Source organism: Cyanistes caeruleus, chromosome 5 (assembly GCF_971803275.1).
Source record: "Cyanistes caeruleus chromosome 5, bCyaCae1.hap1.1, whole genome shotgun sequence".
Classification (NCBI taxonomy): domain Eukaryota; kingdom Metazoa; phylum Chordata; class Aves; order Passeriformes; family Paridae; genus Cyanistes; species Cyanistes caeruleus.
The window spans coordinates 28427073-28443534 of record NC_141705.1 but is presented as its reverse complement, the minus strand read 5'-3'; the positions used below and the strand labels follow the sequence as shown (position 1 = coordinate 28443534).

The 16462-nt window shown below is 35.5% G+C and overlaps 1 protein-coding gene across 1 annotated transcript in view; it reads left to right on the top strand.

Moving 5' to 3' along the window:
- SGCZ (sarcoglycan zeta) overlaps positions 1–16462 on the top strand; it is a 255742-nt gene that overhangs the window by 141162 nt on the left and 98118 nt on the right. Inside the window, exon 8 of the mRNA XM_086888323.1 lies at positions 8524–8625. Within this exon, the coding sequence (XP_086744449.1) occupies positions 8524–8625 (102 nt within the window). The remainder of the gene's footprint in view (positions 1–8523; positions 8626–16462) is intronic.

Here is a 16462-nt window from a genome sequence, read left to right as displayed (position 1 = left end):
GGGCAAACTACTTCACTTTTTTTCCAGTAAGTTTTTATTACTTGTATGAATGGATGGTTACCTAGAAAAGAGCAACCATTGGAGTAATGTGGTTCTACTATTATATCAATAGACTAGTCATCACATAATAAGGAGGTAAAACAAAAAAAAGTTGTCCCTTTCATAGACATGGTAAGTACTCCAGTAAGTGCATAAAAGAGAAGCTATTGTCTAGCCAGTTTGTGGAATCCAATATTTAAATTCATTAGTTCTGATGACAATATCTGATTTTTAGCATATCATCAGTCAGAATCAGAATAATATTGCAGAAATACCTGACATGCTGAAATCAACAAGTGAGATTTTTTTCTCTGCTTAGCCATGGTAAGTGTTCACAAGCTGTGCTTGTTCTGGCTTTTTTTATTCTACTTTGAGAGATATGGGCGATAAAGGCAGACTAGAAGCAACATGAAGGAAGCATTAAGATGCAAAATAACATACAAAGAAAATGAACTGTGATTATTTAGTCTAAGCAATAATGTATCTGAAGGGCAGACAAAAGAAATTGCATTATAGCACTGGAGTTTCAGGCTATGTATGAAGAAAATACTTTTAAAGATAGTAGAGGCAATATAATAACTTGCCTAAAGAAGATATAGAATCTGCCTTTAAAGGAAACTAGAGAAAACCAAACCATTATGTCTGTAGTAGCTAAGGTAGAGCTGACTTTGCAATAGTGCAAGAGAATAATATTCTTTACAGAGCCTCTCCGCTAAGCCCACCACTCAATTCAAGACATGCTTTATCATTTTTGAATAGGTATAAACGCTGCCAGAATAGTTACTAATGCTTATTTAGCACTTGTTTTTTCTGCTGCCCCACTTACTGATCAATGTCACAAGACCTGAAGTTTTGGTTTTGTCAGCCTTATTGAAAGGACAAGATGCAAACATGAAAAGCACAAAACACATAATTGCATTAACACAAGCTATTTCATGCATGCGACTGAATGAATTATAAGGCATTGCAACCCAATAATCTTTTTACTTCTCAAAATCTAGACAATGGTGCATTAGTTCAGTGTAGTTCACTGGAATACAGAATAAGGGTAGGTCCTAAAAATTGTTTGTAGAAATTCCTAGAAAAATGCCAGAACCTCATCTCTATTTTAGTTGTCATATGTGTACACAACAAACCAGTGGGGCTGTACAATTTTTTATTTTTTTTTTCTTATGGGTAAATATTTTTTACAGGTTTGTCAAAAAACATTGACTGCTTCTGTATAGAGCATATTTGTTTGTCCTCTTATATCAGTTTTTATTTTTTGTTTCTGAAGTCAGGCAATCACTTACTTGAAAATTCAAAGAATAATATATGATTAAATTTTCAGAATGACTAAATTATCTTCAAGATTTTGTGCTGAAATTACAACCAGGACTCAAACAGAAGGAAGTGGATTAAATAAACTCTATAATTTATGTGGACAAAATAAACACACCCACACTCAATACTGCTGGCTCCTGGACAGTTTGTTTTCAGCAGGCCCCCGAGGTCCCTCCCTGTACAGCTGCTTTCCAGCAGGTCTGTCCCCAGCCTGTGCTGGTGCTGGGGTTACTCCTCCCCAGGTGCAGGACCCTGCACTTGCCTTCACTGAATTTCCTCTCTGCCCATCTCTCCATCCTGTCAAGGCCCTTCTGAAGGGCTGCACATCACTCTGGGCTATTGGCTGCTCCTCCCAGCTTTGTGTCATCAGCAAACTTGCTGAGGATGTCTCTGCCCCTTCATCCAAGTCATTGATGAATAAGTTAAAAAATTCTGGGCCCAGTATTGAACCTTGGGGGATGCCGCTACTGACAGGCCTTCAGCTAGACCCTGAGGCCACTGACTGTGACTCTCTGGGGTCAGCCAGCCCCCAATCCACCTCACTGTCCACTCAACCAGTCCACGCTTCCTGTGTTTGCCTACGAGGATGTTGTGAGACACAGTGTCACAAGCCTTGTTGAAGTCAAGATAGATGACATGCACTGCTCTCCTCTCATCCCTCCAGGTAGTTTTTTCTTTGTAGAAGACATGAAGCAATGATTTCCCTTAGTGAATCCATGCTCCTGATCACCTTCTTGTCACCCACATGGACAGAGATGGCCTCCAGAATGAGGCACTCCATCACCTGTCCAGGGACTGAGATCAGACTGACTGGCCAGTGGTTCCTCAGGTCCTTCTTGCTCTTTTTGAAGACTGGGGTGCCATTTGCTTTCTTTCAGTTCTGACTGCCACAACCTTTCAAAGACAATAATGAGCAGCCTCACAATGGTGTGTTCGTCTATGTTTGAATGAAAAATAGCATAACTCCCCTTATCATGGATTAAAATCAAAATTTTGAACATGAAATAGGGGTTTCATCTTATTGTCATGATAGGTATGTATTTTATATTAATATAAGTAGTTTATAATTGAAGAACCAGGTCATGTGCCACACTTTCAAAAACCATTCTAAAGTAACATATATTCAGAGAATTTTAATTCCAGTTAGTTTGGCTAGTAGTCTGACTTTTCTTTCTTTTTTAATGGTTTTTCATGTTATTTTTTTCCTTATTTTTTTTTTTCTCTTTAAACATTGCTGTACTGAAATTACTGCAGTAATTTCTTCCCTAGCTTTACCCTGATATCTACAGTTTATCAGCTATCATTGTCAGCAGATGGTTGAAGGCAGGTGTTTCCATCAATCCAGATTTTTGCCATTCCAGTGAATAGCTTGGTTTCATTTTACCTTTATTTTTGGCTATTTAAATTCAGTTATCTTTCCTAGTAATACAGGAAAATACTATCTGGTTTTGTTGCTTATACTACTACCCATTTTGTTTATGCAAGACTTTTCCTGCCTAGTTTTCCTTCAATTGTACATCCATAATCATGCCCAAGCACCATTTTTCTCCAACTGGAATTATTTTCCAGCTCTGTTTATTAAATCCAGTTTTTTTCAAGTGTGAATACAATACAAATAATTTCCTTTGTCATCTTTCTTCCAATCTTTTGTGTACATCTTCCATTTTATCAACAACATAGCTGATAATATATTTCATCTTCCTAATCATCCCCATCACTGTCCCTTTAAATTACCTGCTTTTTGTGCCATTATATCAATTTCAGTATTCTTTTTCCATCTTCACTATAATTCAGTACTGCTACATTTGTTCAGTCACCTTTTTTCTGATATCATACCCTGGTTTTTTCTTTGGTATGTTGTGTTTGCATGCTTAGATGTTTCATCTGTGCTTTTACATACCAGTGCAGCCACATCATCCAAATTCCATTTCATGTTTAGCTTCTGCTATGATGTCTACAGGGCAACACACATTGAGTGCTTATTAATTTATTGTACATTGGATGTAGGCTCTTTGTTTAAATCCTACTTTTCATTTATCATTTCCCCCCTCCCTGTTTTGTGTAATGATGCCTTCTACAGAATGTGAGCTTTTGGAGGCAGAGTTTGGGCTTAAATATACACTCGGAAAACATGCAGGATATCACATTTAACATCAGAACTTTTGAAAACCTTGAATATTATTGATAAGAATGGATTTCCTGACCCACCAACTACTTGCTTTTTCCTGCTGTAAAGTATTGAATGTTTTAGCTAATTCGGAATAACATGGCAACTTCAGTTCTCTTTTCACTGTGCATCTGCATGTAAATTCGTGATCCTAAGGAAAAAGGAAAGGGAAAAAGGCTGCATTGTAGTTAGCAGAGTCCTTTGCTGCATGAGATGCATAACAAATTATTGGAGAATCCATCAGAACTCTATTTGTACCCTGTGTAGTGAGAGTTTTCATTCCTGACCTGGAACATCACACCTTCCAACTTCTTTACTCCAGACCAAGGAATTTTGAATTCTGTGGTCTTACACAGGAATTGCAGATTTTTTTCTCCACTAGAATGTCTTTCATATAGCAATGTCATTGATAGGTTTTCAGAACTTTGTAATATTAAAGGTCTGGGTTTGATCTCATGCAGGGGGTATTATTTCATCTAGGTGGAGTGAGTTTATAGGATATAGTTAGTGACTTCCAGAATGTTATTTCTAATTGAATTAGTCCACAGCTTGGCTTCAAAACTTCCCTTTTTGAAGCTGAAAGATCATCTAAGCCATCCTAGTGAATCCTATCCTAGGTCTCCAGTTGTTGTCCTCTACATCACAGAGGACTGACTCTATTGTGTAGATAGCTAAGCTTGGTCTTGTACACTGCTGGTTTATCAGCAATTTGTGTAGAATTCCTTATCCTCTTCTTTTTTCTTAGAATGCCTTAGCATTTAAAAAAATAAAAGAAAAAAAAAAGGAAAGAAGGAAAAACAAGAGAGAGAGAGAATGATAAAAGAAAGCACACCACTGCATATTTCGTTAGATAGCAATATGTGTAGTCCAGGACTCATGGTAGTTTAGATTGTAGATTTTAGATTTTTAGTTTAGACTGCAGATTTTAATTTTAGCCAGACTGACTTGTTGAGAAGTGTTCATAGTTCTAGCATATGCTTTATATTTGTGGTTATCATAAAAGATGATAAAACATGCTGCTGTGATAGTTTATTGTGCAGAAATAATACAGGCTGTATAAGTAATGCGGCCTTGTAGAATTCTCAGCACATTGTGAAGAAATAACTTCATCTTTTAAAAGATCATCTTGTCTGCTTAAAGGCAGTGTGAATTAATCTCTGGTTTTCTTATATACCATGTACAGGATCATTGAAGGACATAAATCTCTGTCTGTTTATAAGCAGGTCAAAGCTTGAAAAAGCTCTGAATGTCAGTATTGTTGTTTGCCTCCCAGAATATTTTTCTGGGGAGTTCTTTTATGCTCTGATGCAAAGTTATACTCTCATTATCACAGATTTATAGTAAGTATAGTCTAGGACTTCATTGACTTTAATGTGGTGTCCAAAGTCAGTAAAACTCTTCCTTAGGTTGCTGCAGTTGTAAGACAAACAACAGCATAAAATAAGTGCTTGGTTTTCATATTTTAATTGCCTCTTATTTGAATTTCTAGTTTTAATAATGAAATGTGATGTACTCTAAGAATGACATAGACTATTGCTAGTGATGTTTGATTTTTTTTTTACAGTCTCTATAAGACATGGTTATGGGTGTAAAGGGGTTGCTTTTCTTGGTATCTGAGGGAAAAGAACAATGTGAGTGAGGCAGGGTCACTGTTTGTTTCATATTCTTAAATGAGAAACATGGAGAGTTGTACATGGTATAACATACAGAATAAAGATAAATATTGAATAAAGATAATAGTAAAGAGGAAATAAAGTGATGCAAAGACAATCACTCACAACCTAGCACAGACTGATGCCCTCTCTGTCTTCAAGCAGTGGCCACTCTGAAAGACAATCCTTGTTCTGTCCAGCCCTCCGTGCCTCTAACCCCCTTCTTCATCTACTATCACTTTTTCTTGCTGAGCATAATGTTACAGGTATGGAATCTGCCTTTGGCCACTTGGGGTCATTTGGCTTAGCCATGTTCCCTCTCGACTCCTTGGCCATCCCCACTCTACTTACTGGGGGCAGAGAGGGAGGAAAAAGGAGGAAGGCTTGACACTGTGGGAGCACTGTTCAGCAATAGCCAAAGCAGTGGTGTGTTTTGAGCAGTTTTAGCCAAAACTCCACACTATCATAACAGCTGCTATGACCAAAGGAAACCTCCCTCCCAGACAGTCCCAGTACTTAAACTTGACTCTTATTTTAAGTACTGGCATAGTTCATTCAAGTCTATTTTTGCACTTGAGTAAAATAAAATCACACTAAAAGGATAATCTGAGGGTTTTTTTTTTTGCCTGGAAAACATAAGCTTTATGGAGTTTATTTGTGAAATGAGCAGAAGGACTTTCCTCTAATTAATCTTTTTAATACTAATAACTTTTTAACCAAGTTGTGTTAGTTCTGAAAACCCTTAAATTTTTCTCTGTAGCAGCATAGTTATAACTCAATTAAACAAGAAACTCTTCTTATTCCTTGTTTAAACTTGATGGAGAATTATTGATGAAAGAAACATACTTGGAAGTAACTTTTTGAATGGGGTCATCTTCATTAAGCGTGTCATAGTAGTACATGTCTGACTATTTTCTGTATTTTACTATTTAGCCTTATTTCATGTCTGTCATTACCCACTTGAGGAAATTATTGTCTTGAAGATTATTGTGTTTATCAAGGAACTGGGGTTTCAGCCACCCTATTCCAGTTTAGTAACACCTTTTGCCATTTAGGCTCCAGAATTTAGTGTCTGTCTTTTTGTGTTGAATCATGTAATTTTACTTAAGCTAGGGTACTTCTGTCTGTACAAAGTCTGTCTGCATTCAGTCTGTTGGATTTTACTAAAAGGATATCTCTCTGCTGAAGGACTAAAGAATGAGTACTTAGGTCACTCAGAAAAGTGAAAGCCCTTATGGAAACAGTAGGCTCTATCATTACTTTATTTCTGAGACTCTGATAGTTTAATCTTGCCATGCAAATTAACTTCCCACTGCTGAAAATAAACAGAGAAAATATGTTAAGTATCAAAAACTAGTGAACAAACTGATTTTCTGCTTTAGGTTTCTGTCAGTAACATGAGAAAAGTACCACCATAAAAAGTTACTGAAAGTATTTTGAAAATTAATTAATAGTTGTGAGGAACTATATAATTTCATAAATAAACACTTATGAGAATAGAAGTCTAGAAGAAAACTGACAGTGCTGTCTTGAAAACACAGTTTTAACAGAGTACAGTAAATGAGGAGCAAAGAGAATAATGATGTGAAAGCAAAATAGCTGCTGACTGAGGTTTGTGTGTGCCAACCTTGTGTGGAATAAGCTGAGAATCAGGAGGGTAAATATCACATAGGAATATAGAATTTTATCCTACACATACTTGCAAGATAAAGCAGATGGAAGCTTCTTAGGCAAATTGAATTTCAGCATTTCTAGTTCTCTGAAAGCTTGACTTTGCATTTTTGTACATTTTGTGTTTATTTTTCATATATTCTCCTTTTCCCTCCTTGCCTATTTTTATTGTAAATATACTTTATGTGTGTCAGTTACAAACATTCCACAGAATATTGAATTTACCTTTCCATGGATATCCATTTGGATATAAACATGTTAGAAAACATTTTTATATCTAAATCAATAAACAAATAAAATACCTAATTCTTGTTGAGTATTTATTCACTGGCAAAAACTACAGCATTCTTGTTGTATTTTCTCAGGTTATCCTTTACTATAAAAATTTTATATTCTATTACTATAGGATTTATCAAATTGACACTTAATTTTTGTTAATGCAGATTGCACATTCCATAACAAGCTCTAATTTCTTTATCTTATTTCCTTTTCAAAAACAGGCATCACTGTTTCATTTTTAACTTTTTTTTTTAGAAAGCCTACAAGTACCTGAAGTTTTCTAAGCGAAAATATGTGTATAAACATTACTTGACTTCAGATAAATACTTTAAATATATCATCACTTTCTTAAGAAGCATTATTTGACAATTCAGCTATTGCAGTTGAGGACTGTGACCCAGCTGTTTACCCAGCAGGCAGAGGTTATTTGCTTCACAGTTCAGCCAGCAGAACAAAAGTGCAAGTTCTCATTGTTCCAGTACACTAGAGTCAACAATGGCATCGAATTACGTCATTAGCAATCAGATTAAATGTGCTTATTTTGCACTTAAGTGGATCAAGTTGAATTCCACTGGATGTACAATGAAGAATTACTTTCCTGGCAGGAATACAGTAACAAGATTCTCGGGATAAAAAATCTTGAATTTCTATTGCTGTGCAAAATAATTTTGTCTCTTGAGTATCAAGCATGTTTCATTGTTTTTTTTCTCTGTAAGAGTGCAGCTGAAGCCTTATTGTGCCACTTTTCTATGCTTATATTTTATTGAACATTGAATTATGTGGTTTACTTGTTTCATCCAGACATTTACAATGGCGCCTTTCCTATTTCTATTCTGATAAATAAACAGAAACAATCAAAATTAGCGTTTTGGAAGTTGTTCATCAGCAACATGCTCTTAGTGGTGATGAGCAACCACTAAGAACAATTTTCTTTCTTTCTAAATGATATTTTCCTATCTATTTTAATAACTGGGGAAAAAAAAATCCGCTGGATTCAAGACATAACAATTAATGAATTGCTTCACCAAATGTTACATATATAGAGAAAAAATTAACTAGTTTTTTTATTGAGCAGCTGTAAAAATCAGGATCTTTTTTCACCCTACACGGGGGAATAATGGTAATCCACAGTTGTTCCCTGGCATTAGGTGCAGCCAAGAAATAAAGTGTGCAGGTCACCATCAGGTTTCACAGTTAAATACCTCAGCACTAGGTGAGGCTCTGGCTATAAATGTGCCCATCTACCTCCTGCTCAAGATCATGAGGAGAGCTGGGGACACTGGGATAGCACTCATTATTTTTAGGGGTTAAGCCAACTACTGTCTTCTTTTTAGGTTGTTCTGGATAAGGTTATTTCCTAAAGTGAATATGTATATATATTATTGATTGTAGGATGGAATGGGAAATTTGAGAGTCACTAAAAAAGGAATACGACTTGAAGGAATATCTGAATTTCTACTTCCACTATATGTGAAAGAAATCCATTCCCGAAAGGTAGGTATTTTTCATCTTTATTTCTTAATTTGCAGCTAATATAAATTGAACTCTTCAGTCTCAAACTACAAAGTTGAATTCTTACACCTCCTAGATTAGCAATCAGTAGAGGTTTGCTTTGAGAATATCTTAGCAGTGAAAGCTTCCTTCATGTCAATTATTTTTTTTCTGAAATCTTGCTTGCTTCTTAAAAGAAATGTTTTATCCTAAAAAAAGGAGATTCAAAGCATGTATATTTTATACTTCAAATGACCTCAGCACTGGGAATGGAACATTTGACTCTCATTTGATGTAAAGTCCAGAAAAACAAGAGTGGTGATAAGTTCAAAATACAGTGAAATAAGGAATGGTTTTGTTCTTTTTATCACTAGCCATCATGATTTCTTTTTCATTACTTTTTTAATTTTAAGTTTTTTTGGGGGTTATTTTGCTTATTAGGTAGAGGAAATCCTGCTATACAGTGTAATGTCTCTAGGATTTAATTTTTCAAAGCAAACCCTTTTAAATGTTGTTTAAATGTAATTATCATATAGCATCACGTTATTACAGAGGAAAAAAGAAAAGAAACTTCGTAACATGAAATTCAGTGTAGGACATTTTAACTCTGTTTTGATTTAGTTATGCTGTTAATATTAACATTGTCAATGAATTAAAAAAAAATTGAAATGCTGGAAAAATAATCTTTTTACTGTGAGAGTTATTACCTATGATGAGAGTAGAATGGTATGTTGGTTTTCAGTCAATCATCTGAAAAGAATTTTAATGTGCATACTGCTACATTTGACAGGAATCACAAGTATGTTGACCCTAAATTCCTTTGTGAAAAATTTTGTCTTTTGAAATCTGTCTTCTATGTATATAAAGTCTTGAGTACATTCATAATTGAGATGACAGTTTCCCATTTCTCTTGATTAGTTCACTCTTGTGTTAATAAATCCTTGAGGTAGTCTCTTAATCTTCTTTTTCTGTAAAGCTAAGATCTTTCAATGTGTAATACAGTACCAGTATTGTCCTAGGTAATGAAAACTTTTATAATTAAGCAACCTTGAAGGGAGCATACTTTTCATTCAAGGCCGCAGAACGTTCTTCATGATGCCTGCATTTCTCCCATTTCTTTTTTTGAGTGGACAGTGTGTGTTACTGTTCCATGTCCTGTTGTTACTGTACATGAGAGTAATGATTTAGAATATTTTCTTGCCCAGTGCTTCTTATTGCAGAACATTGGTTCTTTTCAAGAGAGGATGGAAATTTTTGTTTCAAGTGACAGTAATGAGACTTGAGTAGGGTCCTAATTTCATTTAGCTACTAACAAAGTTCAGAAAAAAATGCACACAAATGCATTTTAGGCATATTTAATGCATAGTTATTTTAAAGGAAAGGGATGCAGAATCTACCAGATGCCTAACATCAAGTCCCACTAGTCCTGTGAGACTCATGAATAAATGACACTTACCAGTAAATATTCTCAAGCCAGCAGAAAATAGAGTTGATCATTAACTGGCCAAAATAATTCAAGTAAAATTTTTTTGGAGTTGCAGGCTACTTTATATGTATTAACTTTATGACACTTGTCACCTAGATTAAAAGTAGTATTTCCACAGGCTTTATTCTCATGTTGCAGCACTTTTGAACTAGGTCTGCTTTCCAGTCTTATGCCAACTTGATCAGTAGGTGTGCTAGAGTTCAGTAACTTCTGTATGCAAATGGAATGTCAGGAGGGAATGATGAAGGAAACCTCCGGAGCTGTATCCAGCTTAGCAGTAGGGTTTTGTGATGTCTCTGCAGGGTATTTTTACAGCTGTATGGCATCATGAGCCTTTTTGGCACTTACAAAAATGTCCACAGTGCTGTTGAAATCTAAAAGTAAGCTAGGTTTTCTGAGCTCTCATCACAGTCAGTAGTGACCTAGGTCAACACCTACAGCAGATTCTGCTCACCAGCTATTAGCGTTTACTTTGGGTAGTACAGACATGAATGCTTTTGTCTGCCTTTTCCATGGAAGTAATAATGATTTGAGTTTGCTGTCTACTGGAGTTAAAATATTCTGTGAAATCAACAACTCATTGCTTATTTTCTAGAAGGAGAGTTAGTTCTTTAAGCCTATCCTCATTTCCCTATGAAAGAACACATCCATTAAAGTAACAGTGTCTGATAAACTTCTGGGATGACTTGTAACATTCAGTAGTAACTTTGCAGGAGCGGTATATTTTCTTTGCACTGCAGAAGGTGGTTTGTGGAATGGCCTCAGGGGGACCTCCAAGGAGGCTCTCAGATCAGGAGGTCAGGCCTTCACTCTCTCCCACCGCAGCACAGAGCAGAGTGAGGTGGGAAGGCCAGTGTCATCAGCAGCGAGGTACAGCAGTGGGTGTGCTGTGCTATGGTAAGAGGCGTGACTGGAATTCTTGCACATTTTGCTAGTGCTGTCTTGTAGTAAACTGAAGCTGAAAGTGATAAAAATGTTCATTGAGAGGGCAGCATTCACCTCTGATTCTGATAGTGAATTACTGCTGATAAGAGTCTTGAGTAGGTAGGAGAAGCTGAGCTCTCTGCTGCTGCAATTTAAGTGTGAGATTGGCCAGATTTGCTGGTGTAAAGCTCACATATGCTTACTGAAGACCACTTGTCTGCTGCATACGTGGATGCCCAAATAAGATCATTTATACAGTGCTAAATGCAGACCTTAAACTGCCTTTATCAAGAGAATGGTATTGAATTTTGTATGTATGTTGAAACACTGACTAATCTTGTGATTGCTTCATTGAAACCCTGAATATTCAAAGTAAATGCTAAAATACTTAAATTTAAGTCAGTTGGAAAACAAATGTGTGTGAATTCTTAAAAACAAAAGAAAACTTCTAGTGATATTTACTGCTAATAGTACAAAATTTTCTTTCCAAAGGTAGCTGTGAAAAAGCCAGGTCTTGGCTAAAATGAGTATTTTCTTTTGTGTAGAAGTTGTTTACATGAGAAGGCTACTCAAAATGTGCTGTTTCCCTTGACCTGCTCCTCTTGCTTTGCCCTTTTTACTGTACCTAGTTTGTAGTGTCCTATGGATTCCTACCCACAATTCTATGTTTATCCAGAGAAGAGACTTTTGTATTTTCACTAAATGTCTTTGCTGTGTGTCAGAATTTAAAATGATGCATCAGACCCTGAGCAGATAAGGGCTTGTTTGCTTCTGAATTGACATATTTATATCCCCAAACCCACAGAATGTGTACTCCATGAAATGAATCTTAGAGAATTACATTTTGGTTATGAATGGTCTAGCTGTACAATTTTGATCAAATTGCTAGCCTGAAACCAGTGAGTTTCACCCAGACCATGTTATATTTCCCTTACATAAATGTTTATATCATTTTCATTGATATGATGCAAATTTCATTCTTTATAATGCATCATTAATGAGATGTATGAAATCAAATAACACATAATGCAACATCCTGAATTATTTTGATATTTCAGTTCTTCTGAATTAAATGCTTTTATTATCATGCTACTTCATCCATACTGCTGCACTTTTGAATGGAAATAATCGAGGTACAGTCTTATTAGCTTGTCATATAACAGTAAAAGTGGTTCATGGTGGTTTCTCGAGAATGTATTCCTGGGTTTATTAATCTTTTCCATTTGCACATACAATTCTTAAGGGCTGAAAAAAATCCAGTTTTCTCTTTGTTAAATTGTTTCCATTACATAAAAGAAGTATCCTATTGTCCCTTAAAGTAGAGGGGATTGCTTTGGGGTTTTTTTTCACAATTAATAAGGTTAAAAATGTATTCTCTGAAATTAGTGTGCATTTTCCAGAGATATCCTTAGAGAACACAGAATTTAATAATTGAGTTAAAATTCTTTGGGAAAAGGTCAAGAAAACAAGAAATAGTGAATATATGAACTTCTTACTGAACAGGGGAAACTGAAAACTTTTTGCATATTTTGTATTTTAAAATATGTAATTCTATATGAATTAAGAAACTGTAGGTGGGGTTTTTATTTATTTGTTAGGTATTTTTTCCTCCATATTTTTACTTGATAGATTGAATATCCTTATAAATATTTAGAGAGCTTTAATTTACATTGTTTTATTTTTATCTGAGTGTATGTAATCATCAAAATAGAATTAACCTTTGCTAATTTCAGCTTAATCATTGTGTCTATTTAGGTTTATGTTTGGGCCTTAGGTGCCTCTGTGACAACCTCAAATTATTTTTCTGAGGTATCTTCACTGAGCTTTTCTTTCTGAGTTATAAGGATGTAACATAGGAGATCACATCAAAAGTCTTTATGAAGTTGAGGAAGAGCATACACTCCTTGTACATTGAGACAGGCTTCTCTTTTTGCAAGACCACAAGTTGGTGCTCCTTGCCTTTACTAACCCCATGTTCATTTTATCCCAACTGCCTGCTTTTCATGTCTACACTGTAATAATTTTCAGAGGCCTGTCCCACATAATCTTGCTAGGAACAGATGTGAGACTGACTGGCTGTAGTTCCCAAAGTCTTCCTCCTTGCAAGATATCCATACTCTCCTGTAAGGGCTTGCCAGAATGGATGCTTAGTTGATTTTGGGGTTGGATAGGAGGAGCATACTCCCCCGCATTGCACTCAGACATGTTCTCCCAAAATTTCAGGGCCAGATTTGCTCTATCTACTCTCTTTTCTACTCTGTGAGATACCCAGCTGCCATGCAGTCAAAACTAGTTCAAGGCTCATGCTGTTCTACCACTACTGGGGTATATAGGTATCAGAGAAACTCCATTTAGGAGATGTCATTGCACACTTTTTTTGTAATATCAAAAAAATCACAAATGTACCCAAAGAGTCTGCCACTGTTATTGCACTGGATGAAATGCAATACTTGTTTCTGTAGTTACATGTCACAATCCACTCAGATAAAACTTTAAATGCTTTCTGGTTCATTTTTCTGATACCTGCTCTTCAAGCCTTGTCCTTTGGGATCACTCACCTGCCACTAAGGATAAAGCCACTATTATGGTATTGTCCTGGTTTCCAGAACTAGGACAGTCATCAAGGACTCCTTAAGTCATTTTGGCTCTCAACACGGTGTCATTCCAATAGTGTCACATTTATTGGTATGAACAAGATATAAGGTTTTCTTAAAAACAAGCTTTGCCAAAGGACAAGTCACTCCTATATTTGTTGGTGGTCTCTGGAGGGACTGCCACTCTGAAATTTAGTTGTCTGTGCTAACTCTTTGCTGACAGCTGGTAAGAACTTCCATGATTCATGATTTTGTTCTTGATTTGTTATACTTCAATGAAATCTGTCCGGGGATCATTCAGTTGAACAACTTTATCTTTTGAGCATCACTTTTTCATGTCAGCCTTTATTCCTGTTATTATTGGTGAGACTTGTTGCTCAGTCTGGGAGGATCTGTGCCCCTCACAGAACACTGAAAAATCTGAGTTAATATTACTCAAACCTTTTTCTTTGGTTGATTATGGTTCATGAATTAAGTCATGAGAGGCCTATATCTACCGATTTTATACGAGTCTGAGGAAGTGAATTTGATTGGGAGCACTCCTTCAGATGGATGTGGGAAAGTTATTGAAGTTGGAACTGTTTTTCTGGGAGTTGGTAGTTGTTGTTTTCGGCCTCAATTGCATTTTCAGTTTTCCAAGTACTTCCTTCGTGTAATACATCTGTGTTCTGCTGGGGAAAATTTCAATGAACCCATGTGACATCTCAGTTTGATGTTCATTATGTTTTATGTCTGATTCTCATGTAAAGTGTATTTAGATTGATCTGTTTTAACTGTATGGGCATCTTATGCTGAGGAATGACCTTTTATTTCCTGAACAACCTTGAAATAATTTGGTTGCAGTTTGCACAAGCTAAGCAATTAAAGAAATACTACATTTAAAAAAATTACCACTTTTTCCATAGAAAATCTGTTCCAACACAATAAAGTAAAAGTAGATGACTTGCAAGTGACTTGAAAAGGGGAAAAATCTCTGTCTTTATCTTTTTGTGCAAGTTTTAGAGAACATTTATCCATTGCATGACATTTTATAATCTTGAGGAGCACCTTAGTTTTTGCTCCTCTGTATAAACCTTGGGACTATGGATGCACAGGTAAAACTAAGGGGCAAAAATGTGAGTCATTGTAGCAGAAAAATATCCACAGAAGACACTAAGTCCAAACAAAATACTGATAGTTATTTTAGCCCTGACTTGAGAGCTGCTGAGATAATTTTAAATGTATTTCTTACAAGCTTGGCAGTGTAATATCCTCACTCTTAGACCTTTGGTAGCCAAAAGTATATTTTCACAAAAAACATTGCAAACAGGTGTGTATTAAGTTAAAAGAGGATACTTCATATCCAAAGACTCAGTGTATGAAAAGCTAAGAATATTCATGTAATTAACTTATAAGTTTAATGATGTTGAAAGTTGTCAGAATGGATTTCTGAAAGGGAAATTATGCCTGCCCAAGCTATCTTCTACATCAAATAGTCATGCTTGGTGGATGGACAATACTGTTTTTAATCTTGCCTTTTGTCTCCCATCACATAATCTTGATTGATGATGTACAGTCTAAAAGAGCAATGAGGTGGCCTGAAAACTGGCTAAACTGCTGGGTTCCAAGGGTTGTGACCAGTGGAGGCCAGTTTCTCGTGCTGTAGTCATGGGGTCAGTCCTGAAGACAGTGTTCTTTAATTTCTTCATTAATGACCTGGACAATCACAGTGCAATCTCAGCAAGTTTGTATATGAGACATAACTAGGAGAACAAGTATACAAACAAGTAATTTTTAGAAGCAAAAGAGAACAAGAAAAATAATGAAAGCATTGCAGTTTTAACTGTTCAAATTTTTAATTATTCCCAACTCATTAGTAATAACACTCTTTTTTCTTTTTCTGTTTCACATCAGATGAATCTCAAAAGTATTGAGGGTAATGTTCAAATCACACCTTCAAAGATAACACTTCCAAAATTAATATAAGGAAGATTATCTAAGTATTTTTTCTGAAACAGAAATTGGTGTCCTAAAGTTTGAATGTGTAAATTCCAGAAATACAAGTTAACTTACAAAATAAATTTTATGCATTATATATGGATTTGTTTTTTCATCATGAAATAAAACAGATTGTTACAATCTTCTTTTACTTGGTCAGTTTCAGAACACCTTTTGTCTTGCATGATGTTTCTCAATTTAAAATAATTTGTAATGAAATCATATAAAGTAGTCAAGTCATTCATAATCTACAAAAATAAATATCAATAAAATTCCCAAAATTCCCCAGACCTAAAGACTGCTTTTTACAGATCAGAGGTGAGAAGTTCTTAACCAATTTTGGTTTTGGTTACAACTGTGATGAAGTCATACAAGCTTACTCCCAGAGGTTCATGAGACAGTTTAGAAAAAAAAAAAATTTCTACCTATTTATGTGATTTGTCAGAACTGTATTGTATTAGAACCAGGGTTGTTGGGTGGAGGGTTGTTGTTTTTTTTTTTCCTATTAGTGATCCAAATATTTCTCTGCTCTAGCAGGAAGAATAAAAGTCTCTGAGCAAAGAAAGAAAATTGCCTTCTAACTGTTAAGAAATGCTCTACATTTTGGGACACTGCACGCAATGTTTTGTCTGACATCACAATAGAAAAAAATGAATGGACATTTCAAAGTCCGTGATGAAAAAAATGAGTGTGAATCTCATTTTGACTAGCTGGAGTGAAATTCAAAAGATAAGTTGTGGAATAATTTATCATGACAGTGTTTTGTTAGGACACCCTTGCTCTCTTAAAGGGAAAAATTGCTTGTTCCCTCACAGCTTCTGATAGCCACTACAAGCAAATATAATTATTTCATTTAAAG